This window comes from Ambystoma mexicanum, chromosome 5q (assembly GCF_040938575.1).
Source record: "Ambystoma mexicanum isolate Mex_15411 chromosome 5q, UKY_AmexF1_1, whole genome shotgun sequence".
Lineage (NCBI taxonomy): Eukaryota > Metazoa > Chordata > Amphibia > Caudata > Ambystomatidae > Ambystoma > Ambystoma mexicanum.
The window spans coordinates 723692281-723716851 of NC_090933.1; the positions used below are offsets into that span (position 1 = coordinate 723692281).

Sequence of the window (24571 nt, forward strand, 5' to 3'; positions counted from 1 at the left end):
TAACTACATTAGAGGGGATACCCTCCCCTTAGTTGATTCATCTTTGGATTTTGTGACAAGGCCAGTACTCTAGCCTTGTCCATAGGGAGAGGAGGTGACATGATGCAAAACAGACTAACCACTCCTCCGCTGGGCCCATATCTGCAGACCATTATTTCTCACCTCGCCTCAAACGCCGGATTCCCACAAAGACAGAGTAAGAAATGCAGAACCATCAGAACTCTGAAGAAAAGGGGCCCGAGAGGACCATGTTGGAAGATGCCGCACCAGAGAGCATCTGGCGAGCCGATTCCCGTGGACGCTGATATCCCTCTGCAAGAGAAGGAGTTCTCGGCTGGAGCCACAGATGTACTCATCCAGTGGCTGTGCTACGAGGGCCGATGGTGATCCCAGGTGCCAAGACGCAACCACCAGGGAACACGGACGATACTACCACTTTGGGGAAAAGAGAGAGGGCTGCCATGCCGCAGCACAACAATGCCCTGAGTTGCACGGCATCACTGGAGGGAGTAGCAAGCCCACTAGCAGGCATGGAGAAATACTGAAACACCTGGAATGATGAAAGGAGGTGGGACCCAGTTCCTCCAATGGTATTAATGAGAGCAGGCCCCAGACCCTAGAGCATGAGATTACCACAGTGCTCTTGCTGTAAAGCGAAGAGCCCACACAGAAATAGGGGGCACAGATTGGCTTGGGGAGGAGGACCCTCCATAGGCGATATTATTAGTGGGGATCATTTTTGGGGTAAATGGGAGCAGGGGTTGCGGGGGTGTCCCCCGTTCCCTTTAAAATAATATGGGGTTTGTTGGGGCGTCCCCAGCAGGTTTAATGGGTTAATATTGCTGCAAAATTATGATGCTATTCTTGTATGGCGATAATTTTGCGGGTATATTAACACATGGATCCCCCTAAGGAAGGAGGGAACAGCAAGCAGGAATGGTGGGTTGTTGGGTTGAGCAGTAGACAGGAGTTGTACTAAGAGATCAGCAGGAGTAAGGAGGAAGCAGAAGCATGTGGAGCCGACTCATCCAGCGGATGGGGTATTGGCTCTGGAGAGCCAAGCAGGGGTCTGCAGTGTGATTGTGCGTGTATGGGAGACAAGTGGGTAGAAAAGGTACTGTAAGGAGTGAATGTGAAAAATGGTGTAGAGTGAAAGAAGAGACTGAGAGTGTAGTTTAGTGGGAGGAGAGTGATAGTGGAAGGAGAATGATAGTGGGAGGAGTGTGTTAGTGGGAGGAGGAGTGCAGTCATTGGAGGAGGAGTGTAGCAGTGTGGCTGAGGGAGTAGTAGTAGTGGAAAGGAGGAGGGAATAGTAGTGGTGTGGAGGGGGAGTCGCAATAAGGCGTTGTGAAGAGAGGTATCATCAAAGGGTGGCGCTGAGAACTAGAACAAGTGAAACAGAGGGACAGAAGAGAGGTGGGAAGAGCACAAAAGAAGGGTGTAGTGGTAAAAGTAGGGAGGGTGAGATGAGCATGGGTGTGAATGAACCTGAATCTAAAAGAGCAAGAGCAAGGCACAATCCCAAATCATGTTTAGACCACTAACCTGTGGAAACAATATGGACAGTGTAGGAAATCCTGGAGGGAGGGAGTTAGCCTGTTTTTTGGAAAAACTGATTTAGTGATAGCCAAATATCAGAGAGTAGGGGTTACCAATCAAATTATATTATCCTGGGGTTACAGGCGCATGGTTAGGGAGGGATCACAAACGACATGAGCGAGAGAGGGCGAGCCCTAGGGCACACAAATAAAATACCCTGGGACCGCCTCTGAGCCGCAGAGCATTTTGTACCATATGTGACAACTTCAAGACAAGAAGGATTCACCTGAAACTCTGTTGGAGAAACAGTTTATTGCAAAGTACTCTGCCATAGAGGTGAAGACAGAAGGCTGCAAGAAAGAGGAAAACTCCCTGCCCATCCCGAGGGCAAATGTGGGGCGAAACTGCTGTGTGGACAAGGCCTACTGCAACTAGAGCATTGGTAACCAGAACTGTGCCATTGGAGGTGAAAAGTATAATCTGCAATCTGCCCATGTTACCAAACGCGGAAAATGAGTGATGCCAGTCGGGCTGTGCCCGTTTCACCTTTATGATTGGGACCATTGCTGGTTTCGTAGTAGTGTGGGGATGAGTAGGTCGTTAAGCTACTACTCACCCGGTACTCCTGCAGAGCAGCAGTCATTTTGTGAAAGCCCCTCCACTAAAAATGTTCTCCCACTGACCTTAAATCATTTGGCATTCAGAAGCCCCCTAATGAGTGCCAGTGCCCCTCAGATCAAAAGCTGCCTCTTGCAGTGGGTGGGCAGGAAACCGTGTCAGCTGTGTACATCCTTGGATAGGGTTGCTGGTAGAATGATCAGCTGCTGATGAAAGACCTTGTATCAGGACGGTATTGTACGTTTTTACCGTATACAAAAGTCAGACCCCACCAAAAGACCTAAAACAAACACCACGAAATGTTCCGACTACCAAAAGTCTGAACTTTTCGTGGTGTGTGTTTATGTGCGTCACTAGAGTGAGCGGGGTGTTGCAGGGGACAACCCCCCATCCCCCAGCAAAAGATTTTTAAAAAAACAGGGGCTGCAAGGGTGTCCCCCGCAATACCCCGCTCACTATGCTATACAGTATAGTGAGTGGGGTATTGCGGGGGACACCCCCGCAGCACACCCGAGAAAAGAAAACGGGAGCAGCGGGGTTGTCCCCCGCAACACCCCGCTCACTATACTTTACAGTATAGTCAGCGGGGGCTGCGGGGGAAACCCCTGCAGCTTCTGGAAAAAAACAAAACAAAAAAAAAGAAAAAGACGCTGCGGCGCCGGTTCCCGATCACGGAAGTGAAAGGGAACTGGCGCCGCTGGGAGACAGCGTGAAGGAAAGTTAAGTAGGGTTTGGGTATGTTGGAGGTGTGGGTGGGGGTGTGTCAAGGGTGTGGGTGGGGGTGTGTGGTGGGTGTGTTGTGGTTGTGGGTGGGGTGTGGGTTTGTAGGTGTTTTAATGCATGTTCTGCGACAGAAAAATCACGCAGATCCATCTGGACGTGGTCCGGGCTTTTAGTGTGCTAGCACATACGCCATCACTCTCGTACCATAGCACGCTAGGTTATACAAGCTAAAATTCCCTTGCTGCTACAGAATAAACCGTGCGATCAGGTGATGTGGCCTGGCGGTGGGCTTCACATTGGTTCCCTCACTCTCACTCATTCACCCATCCTTACATTCTTCTTGATTTGATCCATCTCTACACGATTACTCAATAATCCATTAATCCATGTCACGTTTGCATGTATCCATCCACACATCCTAACACTGCCATATGCCCATGAAGGTTCATGCATTCACCTGTCTTCAAAATCTTTCATTCGTGCTCCAGTTGCATAACCTTACATAGTAATCCATCCTTTTAATCAGTCATTCACACATTCTCCCTCTCTTTCGTTCATTTATCAATCTTCACATTCGTATTCATTCAGCTATCCCTCCTAGACACTCTCTCCACTCTCTGCCCTGTGTGCCAGGAGGATAGCTCAGGTGCAATGCACTTGTCTTGAATGCAGAGTAGCAATGGTTTCAAACCTGGCCTAGCGCTTTGAGGCTGGACTCCAGCATGAAGTGCGATATCAAAATCATTTGTTTTGATATATCCCCATCTCCCAAATGTATCCGTGTGCATGATGAACTCAGAGGATGCTTTTCCCACACAACAGCCAAAACTATGGCGTTATTAATGCTTGATTATTCAGTGAAACAGCAGCAGTGTGAACCTTTGCTTTCACAATGGCATTTCTATCTACTACCAAAAAGGGATAGGAATGATGATTGTTATTTACATTTCCCAGTGACCGTCTCTTAAAGCGTTCCCAACGGCCACAGTGGTGCTGGGAGCATGTCAAACATCAGTGTTGGGAGCGTCACTGTTTGCAAGGGGCTGGGCACCGTATCCTTTGCACTGTGGCTTAGCCCCCAGGAAATGTGGAGGCGCCTTTGAGAATAACGCGACCTGTGCATTTGGAAAAGCGCCTCATGAGAACTCTACTCAAAGCCCGTTTAAATCTTCTACCGACTCAAGAAGTCCTGACAATTCGGGCCACATCAAAAGAAAAATCCTGCAGACTCTGTGGAGATCCTCAATCCACAGAAACAATCAAACATCTTTTGATGGCTTGCCCTTCAATTGACCACGAAAGAGAGGGCTTTCACGGCCCTATGTTCAAATCATCATATGTCATTGACAACAATGTCTGGTGGAATCGTTTGATCACGGGAGCCAAAACTAGATGGCTAATAGCGGCTTCCAAGCTAATAGACATTGTTTTGGAGAAAATTCTGCAAAAAAATTCAGCAATCGAAACCCTCAATCAAACAGCGGTATGAGCGCACCAGTGTACACAGGAAACGGTAGACTTTTTTTTTTCCTTTCTCTTCAGTTGATAAAGAAAGTTTTCTTCTTCTCTTGTAAAAATCTAATTTTGATTAAATACAAATAAAAAATAAAAAAAAATAAAGTGCTGCAAATAAACATTTCGTATCCTCTGTATTTTTTTTATCCGTTGCATTTTTTCCATAGAGTACTGAAGTGATGATGGCCACGAAAAGGGTTGGAAATTGTGCAGAAACCACTGGGTAATTAACCGATCTGCACACAAGGGAATCACGCTGGAAACGTGCTTCCGGTTAAGAGTGTCTGCAAAGCGATTATGGGCAGAAGAGCGTGACACGTGACGTCATCTCATCTGAATGCTATATATAACAACCACAGAAAAAACGTGAAGCATCAATATGCCCACTGGTATTCCAAAAACCTAGTACACACAGATCGCTGCAGTGGGTACCTTAGTTCACTGATCTGTACCCCCAGGCCGAAGAGTACACTCTACTTTTTGAGATGCTCCAAATGGAATTTGAATTTTTGGATTAACTTCGAGTTTGGAGCTGCAAACGGTCGCAATATTTAGTTGCAATGACCCAACTTTCAGAGCGGTTGGAGTCAGCGCACGCCTGAATGAAAGGGCCTCAAATGAATTTACTTTTAATTACATTGTATCAACATCGAATTGCTCTGCCTCTGCCACGCACACTTCAACATCACAGGCCGGTATTCGTTAACGACTGAACGTGTGAAATGACTCTTCATTCGCGCACACGTGAACACACGTGCTGAGCCGGGCACCAGGCTGCTCTAGTCAAACACTGCTTCAACGTCCCAGGGCAATTACAGCACAGTCCCAGTAAGGAGTAAATAGAATGGCGCGACGACTCCCGAAATGTGTCCATCTTCCTTGAATTTGGACTTTGTTTTCAAGAGATAAATGCAACTCTAGCAACCAATGTACGAAAGATTCAAGTGAGTGGGCGAAGTGAGCAGGAACTATTGGGGATGGAGTTTTACGACTTTGATGTTTTACTCTTAACAATTCCACAATTTGACTTCCCCAATTTTCACCATTCTGGAACTGTTCTTTTTTAAGTTAATTTACACCTCACCATTTTACCAATTTATTACAATTAGAGCTGCATTGAAATCGCTTTAACCCTATATTCATGAAGCCTTGATGACATCTCGTCCTGGACAGACATCCGGGCCAGTATATTCACGAACCCTGAATGATATCTCGCCCTGGACAGACATCCTGGCCAGTATATTCACGCAGCCTGGATGACATCTCGCCCTGGATGGACATCCTGGCCAGTATATTCACGCAGCCTGGATGACATCTCGCCCTGGATGGACATCCTGGCAAGTATGTTCACGCAGCGTGGATGACATCTCGCCCTGGATGGACATCCTGGCCAGTATGTTCACGAAGCCTGGATGACATCTCGCCCTGGATGGACATCCTGGCAAGTATGTTCACGCAGCGTGGATGACATCTCGCCCTGGACAGACATCCTGGCCAGTATATTCACGCAGCCTGGATGACATCTCGCCCTGGATGGACATCCTGGCCAGTATATTCATGCAGCCTGGATGACATCTCGCCCTGGATGGACATCCTGGCCAGTATATTCACGCAGCCTGGATGACATCTCGCCCTGGATGGACATCCTGGCAAGTATGTTCACGCAGCGTGGATGACATCTCGCCCTGGATGGACATCCTGGCCAGTATGTTCACGAAGCCTGGATGACATCTCGCCCTGGATGGACATCCTGGGCAGTATGTTCACGAAGCCTGGATGACATCTCGCCCTGGATGGACATCCTGGCAAGTATGTTCACGCAGCGTGGATGACATCTCGCCCTGGATGGACATCCTGGCCAGTATGTTCACGAAGCCTGGATGACATCTCGCCCTGGATGGACATCCTGGGCAGTATGTTCACGAAGCCTGGATGACATCTCGCCCTGGATGGACACCCTGGCCAGTATGTTCACGAAATCTGGATGACATCTCGCCCTGGATGGACATCCTGGCCAGCATATTCACGCAGCCTCGATGACATCTCAGCCTGAATAGACATCCTGGCCAGACTCTAGTTGGCTACATTTTAGATAAGGGATATTGGAGAAGCCCCTGCTAAAATTGAGAAGGGATTTCTTCTCATACGCCATATCCACCTGATTTATGGAAAACATAACAAGATATCTCAGGTCAAATGCTTAGATGCTATAGTCGGTAAAGGTCCAGGCCCTTAACAAGGGATGCTATTTTAATATCGGCCACCGAACACGTGTACCATGACTAGTCGCTTGGTTGACAGAACGTTATTAGTAGACTCCAGGTTTCTGGATGTGGGAAAAGCGGTCATGCCTGCAGTGCTCACAGGGACCTGATGTGGCTTCCAGTAGGATTCTCTGACTCATCTGCAGAGGCATCCACGAGGCTGCTCTTGCCTCCCCTGGCGATTGCATCTCTAGGTGTGTCCCAGGAAGAAAAGAACCTTTGATCTGTGGGGGATCAGACTTAATCCCCAAGACTCTCTGTCAGTCCAAAAGAGATGAAAAAAGACTCTGGGCCTCGGGACAAGTTCGGCTGTGCAGAAAAGAAGGGGCAGTAATTCTGTTAATGCCACTTTTCCTGCACTGCCAAAATATATTTTTGGGCGGAATTACTGCTGGCGGAATTACCGCGTGGTGAATCTGCCAATTTTCTGAGGAAAAGTGGCAGATTCGCCTCCAGCTTGTAGCTAGGAGTAAATCCTCCACTTTACCTAAAAACAAATCAGTGGATTTGTGGTGCGGTAATTCCGCCCACAGTAAATCCACCCAAAATCCCCATGAAGTCCTAAGAAATGCAAAACTTGGGAATTACCAACACTTGGAATCCTGTGGAAACTCCACGGGACCAAGTGGTAGTAACGGTAATTGAGTTTGGTGGTATTTTGGCAGATTTACCAGCAGAATACCATCAAACTCGTAATGAGGCAATTTGTCTTTGGTACCAGGCTTTGCAATAAATTGACAAACTATTTTCATGATAGCTCATGTTTTTCTAATTTCAGACTCCTGTGGAAGCAACATCTGTTCAATTGAGTATTAGGTTTGGGTTCCAGCAGAGTTAGGATCAGCAAGTAGAGACAATTGATTATGTTCCAACTGACTGAATGGCAAAGAAAAAAAATGAAAAACAATACAGGGGGCGTCAGTCTTTTGCCAGTTCCACCTACATGGCTGTCCACCTGCCCCGGCTATAGCCCCTTGACATGTGTTTCACCATCCTCTCGCCTACCACATCCCTAACCAGCGTCACACATCCACTACTGTTTTGGTAGACTTCTACAACAAAGTAAATAATTCTAAGTGCGGTATGTTATGCACTAAGTGTGTAGGTAGTTTATTCCTGGTGACAATATGAAATACTTCACAGAAAAGTTCAAAAACCACCTTTAGTCAGGGACTGCCCGCGCACCTGAGCGGCGCAGCTCCCATCCTGATGGATACCAGGGCCTCAATTTATGGGTACTACTCCCTCGACAGCTCACCCTCTTCAGTAATACTCCTCCTAACCTGATGGACACCTGACGTGGAACACTCATCCTCAACTACATGAGGGGCACTGCTCCTCAATCTGAAAGGCAGTGTTCTACCACCCAAGGAACACTCATCCTAAACTACATGAGGGGCACTGCACCTCCATCTGAAGTGCAGTGTTCTACCACCCGAGGAACACTTATCCTCAACTACATGAGGGCCACTGCTCCTCCATCTGATGGGCACAGTTCCACCAACCGAGGAACACTCATCCTCAACTACATGAGGGGCACTGCGCCTTCATCTGAATGGCACTGTTCCACCACCCAAGGGACACTCATCCTCAACTACATGAGGGGCACTGCGCCTTCATCTGAATGGCACTGTTCCACCACCCGAGGGACACTCATCCTCAACTACATGAGGGGCACTGCGCCTTCATCTGAATGGCACTGTTCCACCACCCGAGGGACACTCATACTCATCTTAAACTACATGAGAGGCAGTGTTCTACTACCCGAGGAACACTGATCCTCAAGTACATGAGGGGCACTGCTCCTCCATCTGAGGGCACAGTTCCACCACCCAAGAAACACTAATGCTTAACTACATGAGGGGCATTGCTCTGCCACCTGATGGGCAGTGTTCTACCACCCGAGGAATACTCATCCTCAACTACATGAAGGGCACTGCTGCTCCGTCTGAGGGGCACAGTTCCACCAACCGAGGAACACTCATCCTCAAGTACATAAGGGGCACTTCTCATCTGAGGGGCATTGTTCTGAGGAACACTGATCCTCAACTACATGAGGGGCACTGCTCCACAATCTGATAGTCACTTTTCCAGCACCTGAGGAACACTCAACTACATGAGGGGTTCTTCTGCCTTGCATAGTGGAATCTGTCCCTTTGTCAACCCCTCCGGAGACACACAGCTCCACCAACAAAATGGCACTCCATTCCCACCCGAGGAGCAGTCATTCCAAGATGAGCGACACAGCACCTCATGAAGCACCAATCCTTCACCCCAAGACGCATTGTTCGCCCACCCCACAGGAACTGTTCCCCTAGCAGTGGCAAGCCAGCCACCAACTTGGGAGGGCTTAATCCCTCGCAAATTGAGGAATTTGAAGGCATAAGGCAACACAGTCCTGTAACCCTCAACCTGGGGTACTGAAGGAAAAGTGGCACTACAGCAAAAGCCTGACAAATGTGTCACCTGTGAGAACAGAGTGTTTATTTTCAAATCGTCATTAACAGTGATCAGCAACACATCAATATACCCCATGGCATGTCAAAGATGTAACTGCTCTGCTCAGCTTTGAGGGGGCTCACAACTCGCATCTCTTTGTGAAACTAAATATCCTCTGAAATTCCGGCCAAAAATGATCTAATTTCTCACAGGAAGGCGTAATTGATATTCAGCCTCCTCGTCTCAGAAGAGGAAGAAGGTGGGGGCGACGGCAAAATGGGTAAATGCACCTACTGCAGCTATCTATGTGTAGCCTTAGGCAGCACGTCCAGTTCATGGTGAGATGCTAATGCACGTGTTATTGATATGCTAGGCCAAGTAGTTACCTCACATCACCTCCAGAAGGTGCTTTGATTGATTCTCAGCAGGCGTGACCTAGCACTGACCCCTCTGCTTCAATTTTTCCCCCTCCATTTTCTCGGGAGAGTTGGCTACAGACAGACAGTAATGTCTAAGGGTTACCGAAGCCAGAGCGCACAAAGCAAAGGCACAACTGATAGTGGGCATCCAGGCACTAGGATGGGCACTGGGTGATCACTCATGGCCCCCCTTGTGACCTGCTTTTTGAAACTGTCCTCCAGCCCCCCAAAATGTTCAAGCTAGCTCTGCCCCTGTACCCCGAGCATAGGTTCAAAGCTCTCTCACCCAAAGCATTTCCCCCACCTGATGCCCACTGCTACTCCACCTGTGGTTTATCAGTCCACCGTCATAGGGGTACTGCCCTCCCACATGAGGGGTACTGATCACCCACTTGTGAGGCAAGGTCTTCCACATGATGCGCATTCCTGCACTCTCCACAGGAATGGCAATTTACCGTTTCTGCCAACTGACATTCCGGTCTGCCGCCAGTCGTAATATCCCGGTGGCACTGGGATGTCAGGTGACGGAAACAGTGTTAAGAGGTCAGCAGCAACCTCGTAATGAGGCCCAATTTTTCTCATGATTAAAATGATAAAATAGTTTGTACTTTTTACATTCCGACTGTGTACATATCCAGTCATTCATCCGGAGTGTATGGTTAACGATCACCAGTGGTCAACAAGGAGATCAGTCATAGTATAGATTACATATAAAATTACTCAACATCCTAATTCCCCTTAGGAGAAAATGGTATCAGTTTTATTTACCAGAGCGTCTTCCAGTATGTAAAAGAAAGAGTTCCTTTCAGTCACCAGGCATTTCCTATAAAGTGCGACGGATTCCCAATGTACCAGGGCTTGAAGGGATAAGAGACCCAGGTCGCACTGAATAATTTGGACGGGGACTCCTTTAGGTATACTCAAAACCATCTTCCACAACAACCTCTCAAACAAATTCCAAATCGAGTATGGGTGCACAAAGAAATGTCCACCCTATAAATTACAGAGGGGACCACCATTATTTTGTAAAAGTGCAACAGCGGGATTGAAGAAAATCGTCCAAATCGCCTTTTTAAAACAACCTCTTGGGCAACCAGGAAGGCTACCTTGCGGCTAAGTGTGTTGATATAAGGATTATCAAACGGGCTACCATACACACAAAAACCTAAATGAGCAAAGGAATCCACCCTAGATAGAGGCACATTATTCAAGCACCAAGCACAGGCAACTTTCCTTTTTTTCTTTGCCAACCTCAAAACAATCACATTCGATTTTGCAACATTGACAGATACATCCGTTTTGACAGCATAAGGGTGTAACATATGGAGTTGCTGCTGCAGGCCTGTTTGGGTTTGGCCAAGTAAGACCAAATCATCTGCGTATTAATAGCCAGTTGACTGGATGAGGGACGGATATCACTTTACATAAGGACTCATTAAGATCTTATATAAAAAGATTAAATACAAGCCAGCGCAAGGCTGCATCCTTGTTTTAATCCTCTAAACATAGGGATTGATTTTTTAAGCTGCCGCTTTGATTCAATCCAAACCGCAAAAGAGGTTGAACTGTAATCAGGCATCAAACTTTGTACTAAATAGAATGGACAACCCCACGATCAAAGTTTGTTCCATTATAGAGTATGATCAATACTGTCGAAGGAAAGAGCGAAGTCTATAAAGGCCACATAAACCACTGAGCCCTCTAGCAATGCTCTTTTTTAAAAAGGCTCAGAACAAACCCATTAAGGGAAGTGCCCGGAGGATAGCTCAGGGGCAATGTGCTTGCCTTGGAAGCAAGAGAACAAAGGTTTGATCCTGTTACAAATAACCAATTACAATTACAATACAAGTGCCTAAAGCTTTAACAGTTTATAGTGATTGCATCGAATGCCAAAGCATCGAATGCATAAGCATCTAAAAAAAGCAACGGAAAAAAAAGCATCGAATGCATTTTTTTAAAAAAAATGTTTTATGGGGGTCTGCCTCCAACCCGTTTTTTTACCCCTTAAAACCCATTATAATTAAAATAAAACCTTTACCTTTGAAAAAAATGCATTTGATGCTTTTATTTTCGATGCATTTTTTTCAATGCTTTTGGCATTCAATGCAATGACTGGATACCCCTTTAACAAATACTGTCTGGTGATTTTTCAAATGTACAGTTGTTTCTGATTTAGTTCAACCAAGCAAAAACTTTGCCTGGTGCATCGAGAACCGCAATTGGGCGATAGATTTTAGGGTTTGCCCGGTACCCCTTTTTAAATATCTGGATCACAATTGCTGATTTCCAGGAGGCAGGAACACACTTTTTTAAAAACAGTTCCACAAAAACCATGAATAAATAAAGTCTTTCCAGGGTTCGGAACACTTTTTAAGAAGCGAGTTGGCATGCCCGTCCTGGCTGGGGGCCTGAGAATTTTTACTTTTCTTATTTAACCGGGATATCCCCTTTCCCATGAGCGTGGATAACGGGAACTAGCTCCAGTTCGCAAGGGCCTCTAGCAGAGGTTTGTTCAAAGTACCTAATCCAAATAGCTTCTGGGGCCAGGTTAATCTGTAAAGTTTACTCTGGGGGTCTCAAGACCTTTAACATGCTTCCAAACATCCACTGTGTGTTTTGAAGTTAGGGCCTCCAGTATTTTCTCAGTGTGCCTTTGAGTAACCAATTCTTTTTATCTTAATTTCAGTTTTCTAATAGAGTATGTCTTTTTGGAGTCAATTGGATTAGCAATGCTCCTGATGGATGATCTGAGCTGTCTTTTCTTTAGTTGAATAGTGTTGTCACGGGAGGATAGCTCAGGGGCAACGTACTCTCCTTGAAAGCAAGACGACACGGAGTACCACAGGTTCGATCCCCGGGTCTGCGCTTGGAAACCTCTGGGTATTAAGCGTGTTATAAATAACCTATCATATCATAAGGGCGTCCTAACCTGCTACAAAAATATTTGCTAAAATAGTTACATAGTCCAGAGGGGAATAACAGCTAGTGATATTATCTTTAGTAATTACAGAGTTTAAAAAGAAATGTAGTTTCTCAACATACTCTGCTTTCCAAAATAGCCGATTTCTCCGTGAGTTTACTTCTAAATTTAGGGCAAACCGTCCATTAGAGAGTCTAACGTTTGGAAAAGACCAAATCATTTGGAGGATCGAATGATTGCTTTGATATGAAGGGATCATTTCTAAATTAGAAGTATAAAGACAAATATTTTCTGAAACAGACATATAATCCAGAGTAGCATGTTGGGTGCCCCTACCCCAGAAATCCTTTGGAGGAATATTTCCAATCACATGGCCATTAAGCATGTGTAGACCACACGATTCCACACTGCCCCCCACATCCCCATTGGAGGGAGGATGTGTCCCCTTATCTGAGTGTTGCTGCATTCCTGAGATGTAATGCTGTGAGGAATTTGACCATCCGCACGGTGGCGTGCGCTCACCTGCGTTTTTTGAAATTTTTAAAGAAATTGAATGATGGTAGATGCACCTCTGGAAAATGTGGGGGCTAATCTGCACACATTTTCCTATACTCACTTCACAACATACATATATACTCGTGTACTCTGGGTGGACACAGCCTACAGGCGCCATCCCTCCTGTCATGTTTAGCTGGGATATGACAGCCAGGATTACACCATGTCCTCTCAGAAGGGGGAGGGCAAAACATTCCCCCTGCCATGGCCAGCCTAATTAACTATCAAAGACTCCATGGAGCTGCCTGGTCATTTTGTTGAGCCCTGCAGAATGGTGGCAGCCATTTACTTAATTAGCATACTAATAGAGTATACTTCAAACAGGCCCACATGGGGCCTGGCTGCAGCTATTAACAAATGAGACAGGAAAACCCCAACAACCTTTGATATGCCCTCTGTCAACCTGAAACAAGCTCCCACCCTTAGTATCAATGGAGAGTGAAATGTCATGTCTGGCAATGCGTGGATTCAGTAGTCATCCCCGCAGGGAGACCCCATTCAGAAGGTAGGATTATGAGATTTGACAGAGACAGAAAGTCTGGTCCCGCTGCAGCTTCAAGGGAGACCTGGGGTTTTAATCAGGGACCACATGGAGCTCAATTAACTAGAGAGACCCTCTGATCTACAACTGACAGGAAGATGGGGGGTACTTAGTATTACATGTCTTCACCCCTTTAGCTTTTCTTTTGCAAAGCACTCTGGTTATGACCTCATGCATACAGGAGATTGTTGATGGGCAACCAGGATTGGTTCATTAAGGTAGTCTTAGCCTACCCCAATCACTGTGGCCTATTTGGCTTTAAAAGTGGGCTGAGCCCCTCTTTTGGCAGATCATTTGAAGACTTTGCAAGGAGTAGCAAGAGGAACTCAGCATTGGACCCTGGCTGAAGGTACAGTCTGCCTTACATCTTCTGTCAGTGAAGGAAGGCCAGGACCTTCAAGAGGGAAGCAAGATCCCTCCCCTAAACATCTCCCAGGGAACAGAGGGAGATACTGAATCCAGAGGACCCTCCAAGCAGCTCCAGAACCGGTACCTAGAGGGCACACCGCGTGCCCTGCTAGGCTCTGCAGCAAGCTTCATAGGTGGGAAGTGCCAGAGAGTTTTTGAACCAAACCAAGGACAAGACAGTGCCTGCAACACTCTCCTCAGCTTTGGGCCATCCACCTTAAAAGGCAACACAAGCCCAGTGAAGAAGCTAGGAGGTGCACATCGACAAGCACCTACCGATGTTCGCCTTAAAGGACATTTTCGAGCCAGTCGAACCCTTTAGCTGCAACCGACTGCACCGCTGACTGTTGTTACGCTGCAGTCGCTAAAGCCATCTGAGTGAAGAAGCTAGGAGGTGCACATCGACAAGCATCTACCGATGTTCAACTTAAAGGACATTTTCGAGCCAGTCAAATCCTTTGATCTGCAACCGACTGCACCGCTGCACCGCTGACAAGCCCAGTGAAGAAGCTAGGAGGTGCACATCGATAAGCATCTACCGATGTTCGCCTTAAAGGACATTTTCGAGCCAGTCAAACCCTTTGAGCTGCAACCGACTGCACCGCTGACTGTTGTTACGCTGCAGTCGCTAAAGCCATCTGAGACGCCTCAACCAGTGCTTCAGAACCTCCAACCAGCACTGAGAAAACTATTCCTGACCCTTACACACTGTGTAGGCCAGCCTGCAGCCATCTGTCCAGCCTCGCTCGCCGAACTGCCTGCCGACTGATACCTGCAGCTGTCTCCCATCTTGAACTCTGTCACAGAAGCTGCAAAGCACCCTGAAACTGACTCGACCCTGTCGAGCACCAAGAACTTAGACAAGCACAAGGTACACTGTGGTTCTGTCCTTCTCCGAAGGCCCCTAGTGACAATTGTACAACCCATTGCTCCCTTTGTGCTGAAACCAAGTGTTCTTTAACTTTTGTGATTAATTACTATATCAACTACCCTTGTGTCAGTATCCAGAGTGCATCCCTTTTCCTTCTTTGAAACTGTCTGTCCACTGCAACCTGAAGGTGTCTCACCCGCTAGTCCCCGGGGACCTGTCATTCAGGTGGCCAGGACATGCCCATTGCTATTGGAACCAGTTCCTGGGGGTGGACCAGTGCGGGAGGATCACCTGGATGAGGGGTTTTCAGGGAGTGGGACACCGGATGGTGAGACGCAGGATTCCCCTTCCCTGTAATAACTTTACCCCATCCGACAAGGTAGGATACCTAGAAGCTCAACCCCCCCCCCGCCTTTTCCGACACAAACACTTTCTCACAGACAGTTCACTGTGAGCGACAATGGACTAACACAAGAGATGTATAGCTGACATGTCCCAACACAAGGGTCAGGCAGGGCAGACAATTACTGATAATTACACACACCTGACTTCCATTACCCTTGCCCACATGGATAAAAGGCGGAGCACGAAAGCACACTATGAGCAAGGCAAAACACACAAGGAAGCAGCAGTTCCGAGATGTCGGTTTAATACGAGGAGAAAGAAAGCAAAGCCAGAAGGGGTTGCAAAGAAGGAATTGCCCTTCGCCTTTTCAGAGGAAGAAACCTGTTACTTTCACGAGCCCTCGAGGATAAGAAACATAAGACCGGGAATTAAAGCTGAAGAAAGGTGCATTGTGTGTCAAAGGTACCCGGTGCTTTCCTGCATCGACAGCCGAGGCGGAGAGGAGCAATTGCCGCTGTGGTACTGTCCTTGGCTCCGACAACAAAGCCGCTCAAATAAAGTCAACCCAGCCGGTGAGTCGCCCGATCTGTGTTAGAACCAAGGTTGCGAGCGCCAACATTGTATGAAGAAATCTGCAAAGAGAAAAGCTTAAGGAGTATGTGATGAGTGAGGGGAATATAATTGAATATCCAAGGAGTGACTGAACTTTTGGAAACTAAAGTGGATACCATATACAGAGTGGTCCGGCGCCATGTGGGTGCTTATTCGAAAGGTCTCTGTTAAATATCCAACTGAGAGTGTAAAATTGTGAACTGGGAAATCGAAGAGGTCCTGCAACAGGTTTAGCCAGACCCTCTGCCCATTCGAAAGTCTTCGATAGCTAATACGAACTGTAATTGTGAAAAGGGGATCTGAGCTCGGAAGAGGGGGATCTGGGGTGAACCGTGAGTCACCTGAGAAAAGGTATTGCTGTGGCTGATGTGAACCCGACTGAGGGATGCCAGCGAATTGAACTGAGACTAGTCCGATCCCGGCTGAGGGAGACTAGTTGTATAAAAGGGGATCTGAGCCCGGAAGAGGGAGATCCAGCGTGAAGAGTGACTCACCTAATTTGCATATCTTTGAAAGAACATTTTTGTTTGTTTTTGGTACATCAGACCCTCTGAATCAAGAGACTTTGATAACATAAGAAACTTGGGTACAGAGGGCCCTGATGTTGGTATTGGAACTGTGTTCTCGTGCCGAAGAAGCCCAGGAGTGTGCTATACTCGAGTGAACTGCCTTGTCCCGTGCTGATAACGTAGGGAAGGGAGGCCAACGGCCTGAACATCCTGACTTATCATTTTGTGAACACTTCTTTCTTTTTTATGAACATTTCCCCACACTATTTGTAAAGTAGCTGTGAGGATTGGAAATAGGTTTTTTAGTGTAGGCCCTTTTTATTTTGGCGAGACTCCACTAGAACTGCGTTGTTATTATTTGATGGTCATAGCTTGCTCCCATCTTAGATTTAGATTTACATAGGTGTTTATCCCACTCTTGATAAGGTTCAATAAACACCCTTGAACTGTGGTCACTTGTGTCTGTCTTACTTTGATACCATGCCTTCCTTACAGTGGGTTGTATTTTGTAGTGTGCTAGAACTGTCTGTTGTGATAATAATAAAGACGATATTTGTATACAACCTTGACTGGACAGTCCCTTTTGTCATTGGGTAATAATTGTATTTTCGCTCTAATGCTGCTAACCAACGAAACACGGCCTTGTGGAGGTAAGCCTGTCGCTCCTTCCACGTTACCAAAATTGGACGAGGAGGCTTATAATTTGATTGTGTTTACAATCTGTTCGGATTCCTTCTGGTGCACCAGAGGTGTGGGGCTGATTGATGGTTTAGAAATCAATATTCATCCCTGGACCACTGGTGCCCCGAAAGTTGGTTCGTTACAACTCCCAACCACCCTCTGATGGGTTCTGCTCGCCCACCCGAGGAACGCAGTCGCCCCACCAGAAGGGCACTTATCCAGCTATGTGCAGTCACGTGTCTCACAAAGGCATAGAAGTGACACTAAACTATGCGTAGGCCCAAAGTAAACTTGTCACTGAATTGCTCTGCGTATGGTTCCTGCCGAAAAATGTAAACTGTCAAGCGACCTTCATGGTTCATTTTCAAACGTAGAGGAACCCTCCTAGCAGTGTTAATACGTTGGTTTTATATATAGCGCTTAAACCTTCACGTTTCTAAGGGTTGTCGTGTAATAAAGGATGCCATTACAAAGAACGCGCTACCTCTGAAGGTCGAATGCTCAGTTAACATCGCTGAGGTTATACTTCGACCTGCAATTTGCTTGTGAGCACAACAACCCACTGAGCATGCCTTTTAGTATTTAATAGACGGCGTGTTTTTTTTGTAGACGTTTGATTCAGCAAAGAGAAAAACAGAGGAGCACTTCAGTAGCCCACCTCCAGAACAGGGTACTGCATACCTGTTGCATGTCCATGTTAGAGTAGGGGTCGCGCCCAGAAGCTGACGTTGCAATGCACCCATTACATCATGTGTAGTAAAGTCAGAGCACCGACTGCAGCAACACTACAGGGATATCGCTCAGAGCGGAAGTTACCGCCAATGCCAGTGGCCAGAGATACGGAATGAAAACGCTTCGCGCAGATGGCCAGAGATTGTCCAGGACACAGATTTAACATAAACAACATCACTACAGTAGCTATGCAACTCGCACGTAGGAGCTAACGGGTATAGAAAGAGCAACAGTGAACACGTTTTCCATCAACAGCCAGATGTGTTTTGATTAGTGCCCAGTTGATGGATCCGCCATTTTACCTGGGCCCTAATTCCCGGCTCCCCTCTTGGGCATTTTATGTGATACTGGGCAAACGACATGACCCTCGTGTACTGCAAAACCGGAAGGAATTCAGGCATGTACTGGCGATGCCCGCAGTGCAGACCTAGCGTGATAGTGTGGAACACTCTTTTTTGTCAAAATATGCCCGTTTCATAAATCACTTCACTGTGCAGCTAGCAGTTTTGGCCACTATTACTAATTAAATAGTCTTTCATATGAACAATTTGCATCACGTGTTACCAAAAATGCCCCCCTTGGGTACTAGTCAGTCTGTCACAGAAGGGACAGATAACCATTTGCGAGTGTGAGCCCTTTTTTCGCTGGGGTCTGAGCCCATTTTATTGACAGATATAATTGATGCTCCTGATGAAGGGAAGCTCTGCCGAAACGGGTTGAGCTTTTAATTTGAATTTCAGATACGTTGAATTAATAAGATTTTAATAAGGATTGTGTAGTGGTTAAATTACTTTCCGTCCCATCTATATCATTACCTTGTCTTGAATTTGTCTTCTGAACTGGTAGTCCATTGCATTTTGACTGGTTGTCTATCCCGAAGTAAAGGTGTGCGGGGAAGTGGGGTACCCCTCTCTTGGATACCACCTATTCTCTCCCACGTCATGTCCCAGTCCAGCCCTGAATGTTGGTAATGCTCGTCGTTGGGGTTAAAAAGTAGCACATGAATGGACCCACGAAGTGGAGTCTTGAGTCCCTGTCTACCGACGCTTTGCGTGATCTGCAGCAACCTGCTTCGTCTTCCCCTGCCTGGCACAACGGGCTGTAAATATGCTACACATTTAAAAAAAATGCTTATAAAGCATATCTGGGATCTTTTGGTGGCGATGTACTCTGAGCCTGGTGTAAAAAGTGAATGGCGGCGCCCTGGCCTGATTTAACGTCGCAAAGTGTGCAGTGTCTTCCATTTGTTTGGTTTTCAGTAGAAGTCAAATGGTAATACAGATTATTATCCTGGAAGGCTTTGCAGGCGGTTTTCGGAGCTGAAAGAAACCATACAACTAAAATATAGGAAATTACATTAATTTTCATGAAACGAGGATAGCCGGTGTCCGAGAGAAAAGTCACCAGACCATGAGATTGGACATAAGAAAACTTACTCGCATTCTGTCCGCGAGAGCTCCCATACATTGATATAATTCCGACCAGGAGCGGGCACCTACCTGGGCACGCCAGCGTGTAGTCGTAGCAGCAGTCCCCCGCCTGAATGCACGCCTCGTCACAGAAGCAGGTGCCGTAGACCCGGTCCCGTCGCCAGCCCCTGCTGGCACACTGAGGGTCCCTGCCCAGGCAGCACTTGCCAGTCTCGACGCATCCGGCGCCAGCGGAGTCCCACAGCCTGGCGAGGGCGAGGAGCAGTAGAAGCTGGTGGAGGCTCGATGCCATGCCGAAGGGCATCCGCTGTGGGTCCTGCAGACTCGGAGTGACTGGGCAATCGCGGGATAATTGCCACCCCAGGATGGAATGCTCACACCCGAGTCACGTGCCGTCACGGCGTCGGGGACCCTTCCACCCAGACCCTGTGCGGTGCTCTCATGCGACAGCCACACAGAACGCAGCCCATGTGTTCCCAACCGAGCCACTGGGCATCCTCAGTGGTCGCCACACCCACCCCACTCTGCAGTCTCCCGAGTAAGCACGCAGCCAGCCCCCGAGTGCTTTCGGTCCACTCACACATCAAGCTTCTGTGCAGCCGGACTCGCGCGCAAGCCACAGTCTCGGAGGGCCTCACGCGTCCACCTAGTGCGCTGTCTCAGGCCCACGTCTGGCACGGGCACAATGGCACATGAAAAAGAAATGGGCAAGTTCAAAAGCATTCACGCTCAGCCCGCTAGGTGCTCACTGGGGGTTCAGCAGCATTGCCAGTGTGTGGAGTCCCAAGAGCCCCGCGGCCACAGGCACTGAGGAAGCTGTCCCAGCAACCAAGGTGGACTATTATCCGAGAGCCCACCCTGTCCCCGGCCAAAGTCAGGGTGGATTTCCAGCCACTGGCCCTCTGCCCACAGCAAGCGCGCCAGCACCCCCACCACGGCGAATACGAGGTATGAACTAGCGCCAACGCCGCAGCAGCCTTCCCCTCTGGCGTGCGACGCTATACCGGGCATGTATTCAGCCACTATTGGAAGACGTATCGCAAGTGCGCTGAGATGGCGCAACCCTTGGACGCCGCGGCTTGAACGCGCAATCTCTCGGCAACCTGCGTGTGCACGGTGCACTGCCGGAGCCCAAGTCAGGTGCTGCGGGTGCAGAGGCGCAGGGTGGCAGCAACTCCTGTGAGACTAGAGGTCGGCGCTGGGCTCTGCGCCCGCGGTCTCGGTCCCTCCACCCATTCCCTGCTCTCAGGCAAGAAGTGCAGGAATGCAGCGCCTGGCACCTGGCCAACCAGCCGGGGGAATCCAGGCCGTGGTAGGCGGGCGTGCGCTGCCAACCAGCGGCTCTTGATCCGCGAGCCCCGGCTCCACTAGGGTCTGCCAGGACCTGGGAGAGCAATGCCAGCACTTCCCCAGACTGGCTTAATCTCTCCACCAGCAGACACATCTGGACTCACACCTGAGGTCAGATCAGGTCCGGCTCCAGCAGGGGAGTTGCTAGGTCTGGAAAAGGCCCGGGGCTAAGCTGATGTCGGAACTGTCGGGACTGGGGGCTAGCTGGCCTTTTGGCTGTAGCTCCTGAGATTCTATCCGGGGCTACAACCAAAAGACCAGGGGCTATAGCCCCCTTAGCCCTCCCCAGCAACGCCCCTGGGCTCCAGGATATTGTGCTTGGGTGGCCAGGGGTGCACCGTGGGTGGGGGTGGACATTTCAGATGGGTGTGGGAGTACTATAAAAAAGGGAGCATAACCCCCCCAGGAGTTACATTATTAAGGCTCGCATGGCAAGCATTCGCCACAATGCACAGGACAGATTCTCTTTGCCTAAATACATTGCATAGAGTTAAACAGCCAGTATTGGCCTATGGATGTCTGTGGTACTTACATTAAAATATGTTGCCAGGAGTGTGCCATGAGACACACACTTTGTGATGTCCAATATATGAATAGTCGCTGGTATTATTAAATGTGAAATACAAAAAAACAATATCGGAATGCACTCAAATTTCCCAACTCAAATTCTAAAAATGGTCTCTTGGTTTAATAATATTTAGATAACCTTCAGGTGCTCATGGGAAGTATCTACCAGATCACATTGACACAAAGACTACTAACTTACGGCTGTTCCTCGTTTAAACCAAAAGAGGACTCTGAGAATTCGACCATCCAGACAGTGAGTGTGTGTGCGCTCACCTGGGCTTTTTAAACATTTTATATGAAATTGAATGATGGTAGATCAACCTATGGAAAATGTGTGGGGCTAATCCACACACATTTTTCTATGCTCACTGCACGACATATAGATAAACCTGTGTACTCTCGGTGGACACAGCCTACAGGCGCAGTGCTCCCTGTCATATTTAGTTGGGATCAGACAGGTGGAGTATACGATGCAGCTCAGAAGGGTGAACGTCAATCCTTTCCCCTGTCATGGACAGCCTGCCTTTTTGTTGAGCCCTGCAGATGGTAGCAGCAATTAACATAATTAACATACTAATAGAGTGTACTTCACATGGGGCCCTGGCTGCAGAGGTTTACAAAGGAGACAGGAAACCCCCAAAACCTTTGATATACACTGTGTCAACTTGAAGCCAGCTCTTGCCTTTAGTATCAATGTACAGGGACATGTCATGTCTGAAACTGCGTCTATTACAGTAGTCATGCCCACAGGGGGATCCCATTCAGAAGATAAGAGTCTGTGGATTGATGGCACCAGAAGAGTGGTCCTGCCAAAGCTTCAAAGAAGACCTGCCGCTTTAATCAGGAACCACAGAGAGCTCCATTGACCAGAGAGAACCTTTGATCCACAGCAGACAGCTTTCGGCCGACGGCCTTAAAGGACGACATAAGCTCAGTGAAGAAGATAGGAAGAAGGCATCAACGAGCATCTACTGATGTCCACCTTAAAGGATATTTTCAAGCCTATCGAGGCGGAGCTGTAATCGACTGTACTGCTGACTGTTGGTACGCCACAGTTGCTAAAGCCACCCGAGGTGCGTTGACCAGTGCTTCAGAACTGGCAACGAGACAACAGTTCCTGACCCTGAGAAACTGTGGTGGCAAGCCTGCAGCCATCCGTCCAGCATTGCTCGCAGAAGTGCTTGCTGCCTGATACCTGCAGCTTTCTCACATCTTGAATTCTGTCACAGAAGCTGCTATCACCCTGAAACCGACTCAAACTTGTCGAGCACCAAGAACATCTACAGCTCAAGGTACATTGTGGCTCTGTCCCCCTGGTCCTTCTCCGAAGGCCCCTATTGACATTTTATGACCCATTCCTTCCTTGTGTTGAAACCAAGTATCCTTGAGCTATTGTGATTAATTACTTTATCAATTACCCTTCTTTCAATATCCAGAGTGCATCCCTTTACCTTCTTTGAAACTGTCTGTCCTCTGCATTCCTTTACAGGGTGGGTTGTATTTTGTAGTGTGCTAAAACAGTCTGTTGTAATAATAGTAAAGTCGATATTTTTCTACAACCTTGACTGGCCAGTCCCTTTCATCATTGGGTAATAATTGTATTTTCGCTTTGTTTATTTTTGGCTTTTAATTTTTGGGTCATTGGTTATAAAAGAAATTAAAATCCTTGTTAGACATCAGACCAGATGAAATTGACATAAAAAGAAGCAGGTGAGTGACCATGCAAAAATATATCATGGCACTTGTTCTTCAGGTGACTTTAAATACAAATGTTGCCCCTAATATTTGTTTAAAATCAAAGTGTCTTTGCCACAGAACCTTGTATACTTCATTTTTTCAAGGTTGACTGATTTAAAGGTTGGCTCTTTTTTAGTGCGGTGATAAATATTTCCCCATTTTGCTGTTTGGACATGCCTTTTGTCCTCTCCTTCCTCTTCAGTGGCGCATACACTCCATGGTTAATTTATCCATACAGTTCTAACCTCCAACCCTCAATATTCCTTCAGACAGTGGTCGAAGTGCAAAGGATTGGTTGGGAACAGCACTGTTTTGCCACACTTCCTACCCTTTTGTTTTAAAAAGAAACCGTTCTGGGACATATCTTGGCCGTGCAGGTGAGTGGCTGAGCCCCCCAGCCTCCTTAGGCCTTGAATCCACTGCCTGTTACCCCTTTAGAGCCCCCAGCCCATCCATACCCCCCAGCGCAGGCCGCGTCTTTCCCCGCGTCTTTCCTGCCTCCCTTGCGCCCGCCCTCGCTCCCTCCCACCATCCCTGATAGGCTGCCTTGATTTCTGTGTGTTGCTCCCACCTCGACCTGCACGCCACTTCCATCCGGGCCGTGCAGGTGAGTGGGTGAGCCCCCCAGCCTCCTTAGGCCTTGAATCCACTGCCTGTTACCACTTTAGAGCCCCCAGCCCCTCCATACCCCCCAGCGCAGGCCACGTCTTTCCCCGCGTCTTTCCTGCCTCCCCTTGCGCCCGCCCTCGCTCCCTCCCACCATCCCTGATCGGCTGCCTTGATTTCCGTGTGTTGCTGCCACCTCGACCTGCACGCCACTTCAATCTGGGCCGTGCAGGTGAGTGGCTGAGCCCCCCAGCCTCCTTAGGCCTTGAATCCACTGCCTGTTACCCCTTTAGAGCCCCCAGCCCATCCATACCCCCCAGCGCAGGCCGCGTCTTTCCCCGCGTCTTTCCTGCCTCCCTTGCGCCCGCCCTTGCTCCCTCCCACCATCCCTGATAGGCTGCCTTGATTTCCGTGTGTTGCTCCCACCTCGACCTGCACGCCACTTCCATCCGGACCGTGCAGGTGAGTGGGTGAGCCCCCCAGCCTCCTTAGGCCTTGAATCCACTGCCTGTTACCACTTTAGAGCCCCCAGCCCCTCCATATCCCACAGTGCAGGCCGCGTCTTTCCCCGCGTCTTTCCTGCCTCACCTTGTGCCCGCCCTCGCTCCCTCCCACCAGCCCTGATAGGCTGCCTTGATTTCCATGTGTTGCTCCCACCTCGACCTGCACGCCACTTCCATCCGGGCCGTGCAGGTGAGTGGGTGAGCCCCCCAGCCTCCTTAGGCCTTGAATCCACTGTCTGTTACCCCTTTAGAGACCCCAGCCCCTCCATACCCCCCAGCGCAGGCCGCGTCTTTCCCCGTGTCTTTCCTGCCTCCCCTTGCGCCCGCCCTCGCTCCCTCCCACCATCCCTGATAGGCTGCCTTGATTTCCGTGTGTTGCTGCCACCTCGACCTGCACGCCACTTCCATCTGGGCCGTGCAGGTGAGTGGCTGAGCCCCCCCAGCCTCCTTAGGCCTTGAATCCACTGCCTGTTACCCCTTTAGAGCCCCCAGCCCATCCATACCCCCCAGCGCAGGCCGCGTCTTTCCCCGCGTCTTTCCTGCCTCCCTTGCGCCCACCCTCGCTCCCTCCCACCATCCCTGATAGGCTGCTTTGATTTCCATGTGTTGCTCCGACCTCGACCTGCACACCACTTCCATCCGGGCCGTGCAGGTGAGTGGGTGAGCCCCCCAGCCTCCTTAGGCCTT

The 24571-nt window shown here is 48.5% G+C and overlaps 1 protein-coding gene across 1 annotated transcript in view; it reads right to left on the reverse strand.

Annotated features, from left to right (window-relative positions):
- SBSPON (somatomedin B and thrombospondin type 1 domain containing) overlaps nucleotides 1–20329 on the reverse strand; it is a 248080-nt gene extending 227751 nt beyond the window's left edge. Inside the window, exon 1 of the mRNA XM_069621210.1 lies at nucleotides 19191–20329. Coding sequence (XP_069477311.1) covers nucleotides 19191–19425 — 235 coding nt within the window. The 5' untranslated portion in view covers nucleotides 19426–20329. The remainder of the gene's footprint in view (nucleotides 1–19190) is intronic.
- Between the last annotated feature and the right edge of the window lie 4242 nt (nucleotides 20330–24571).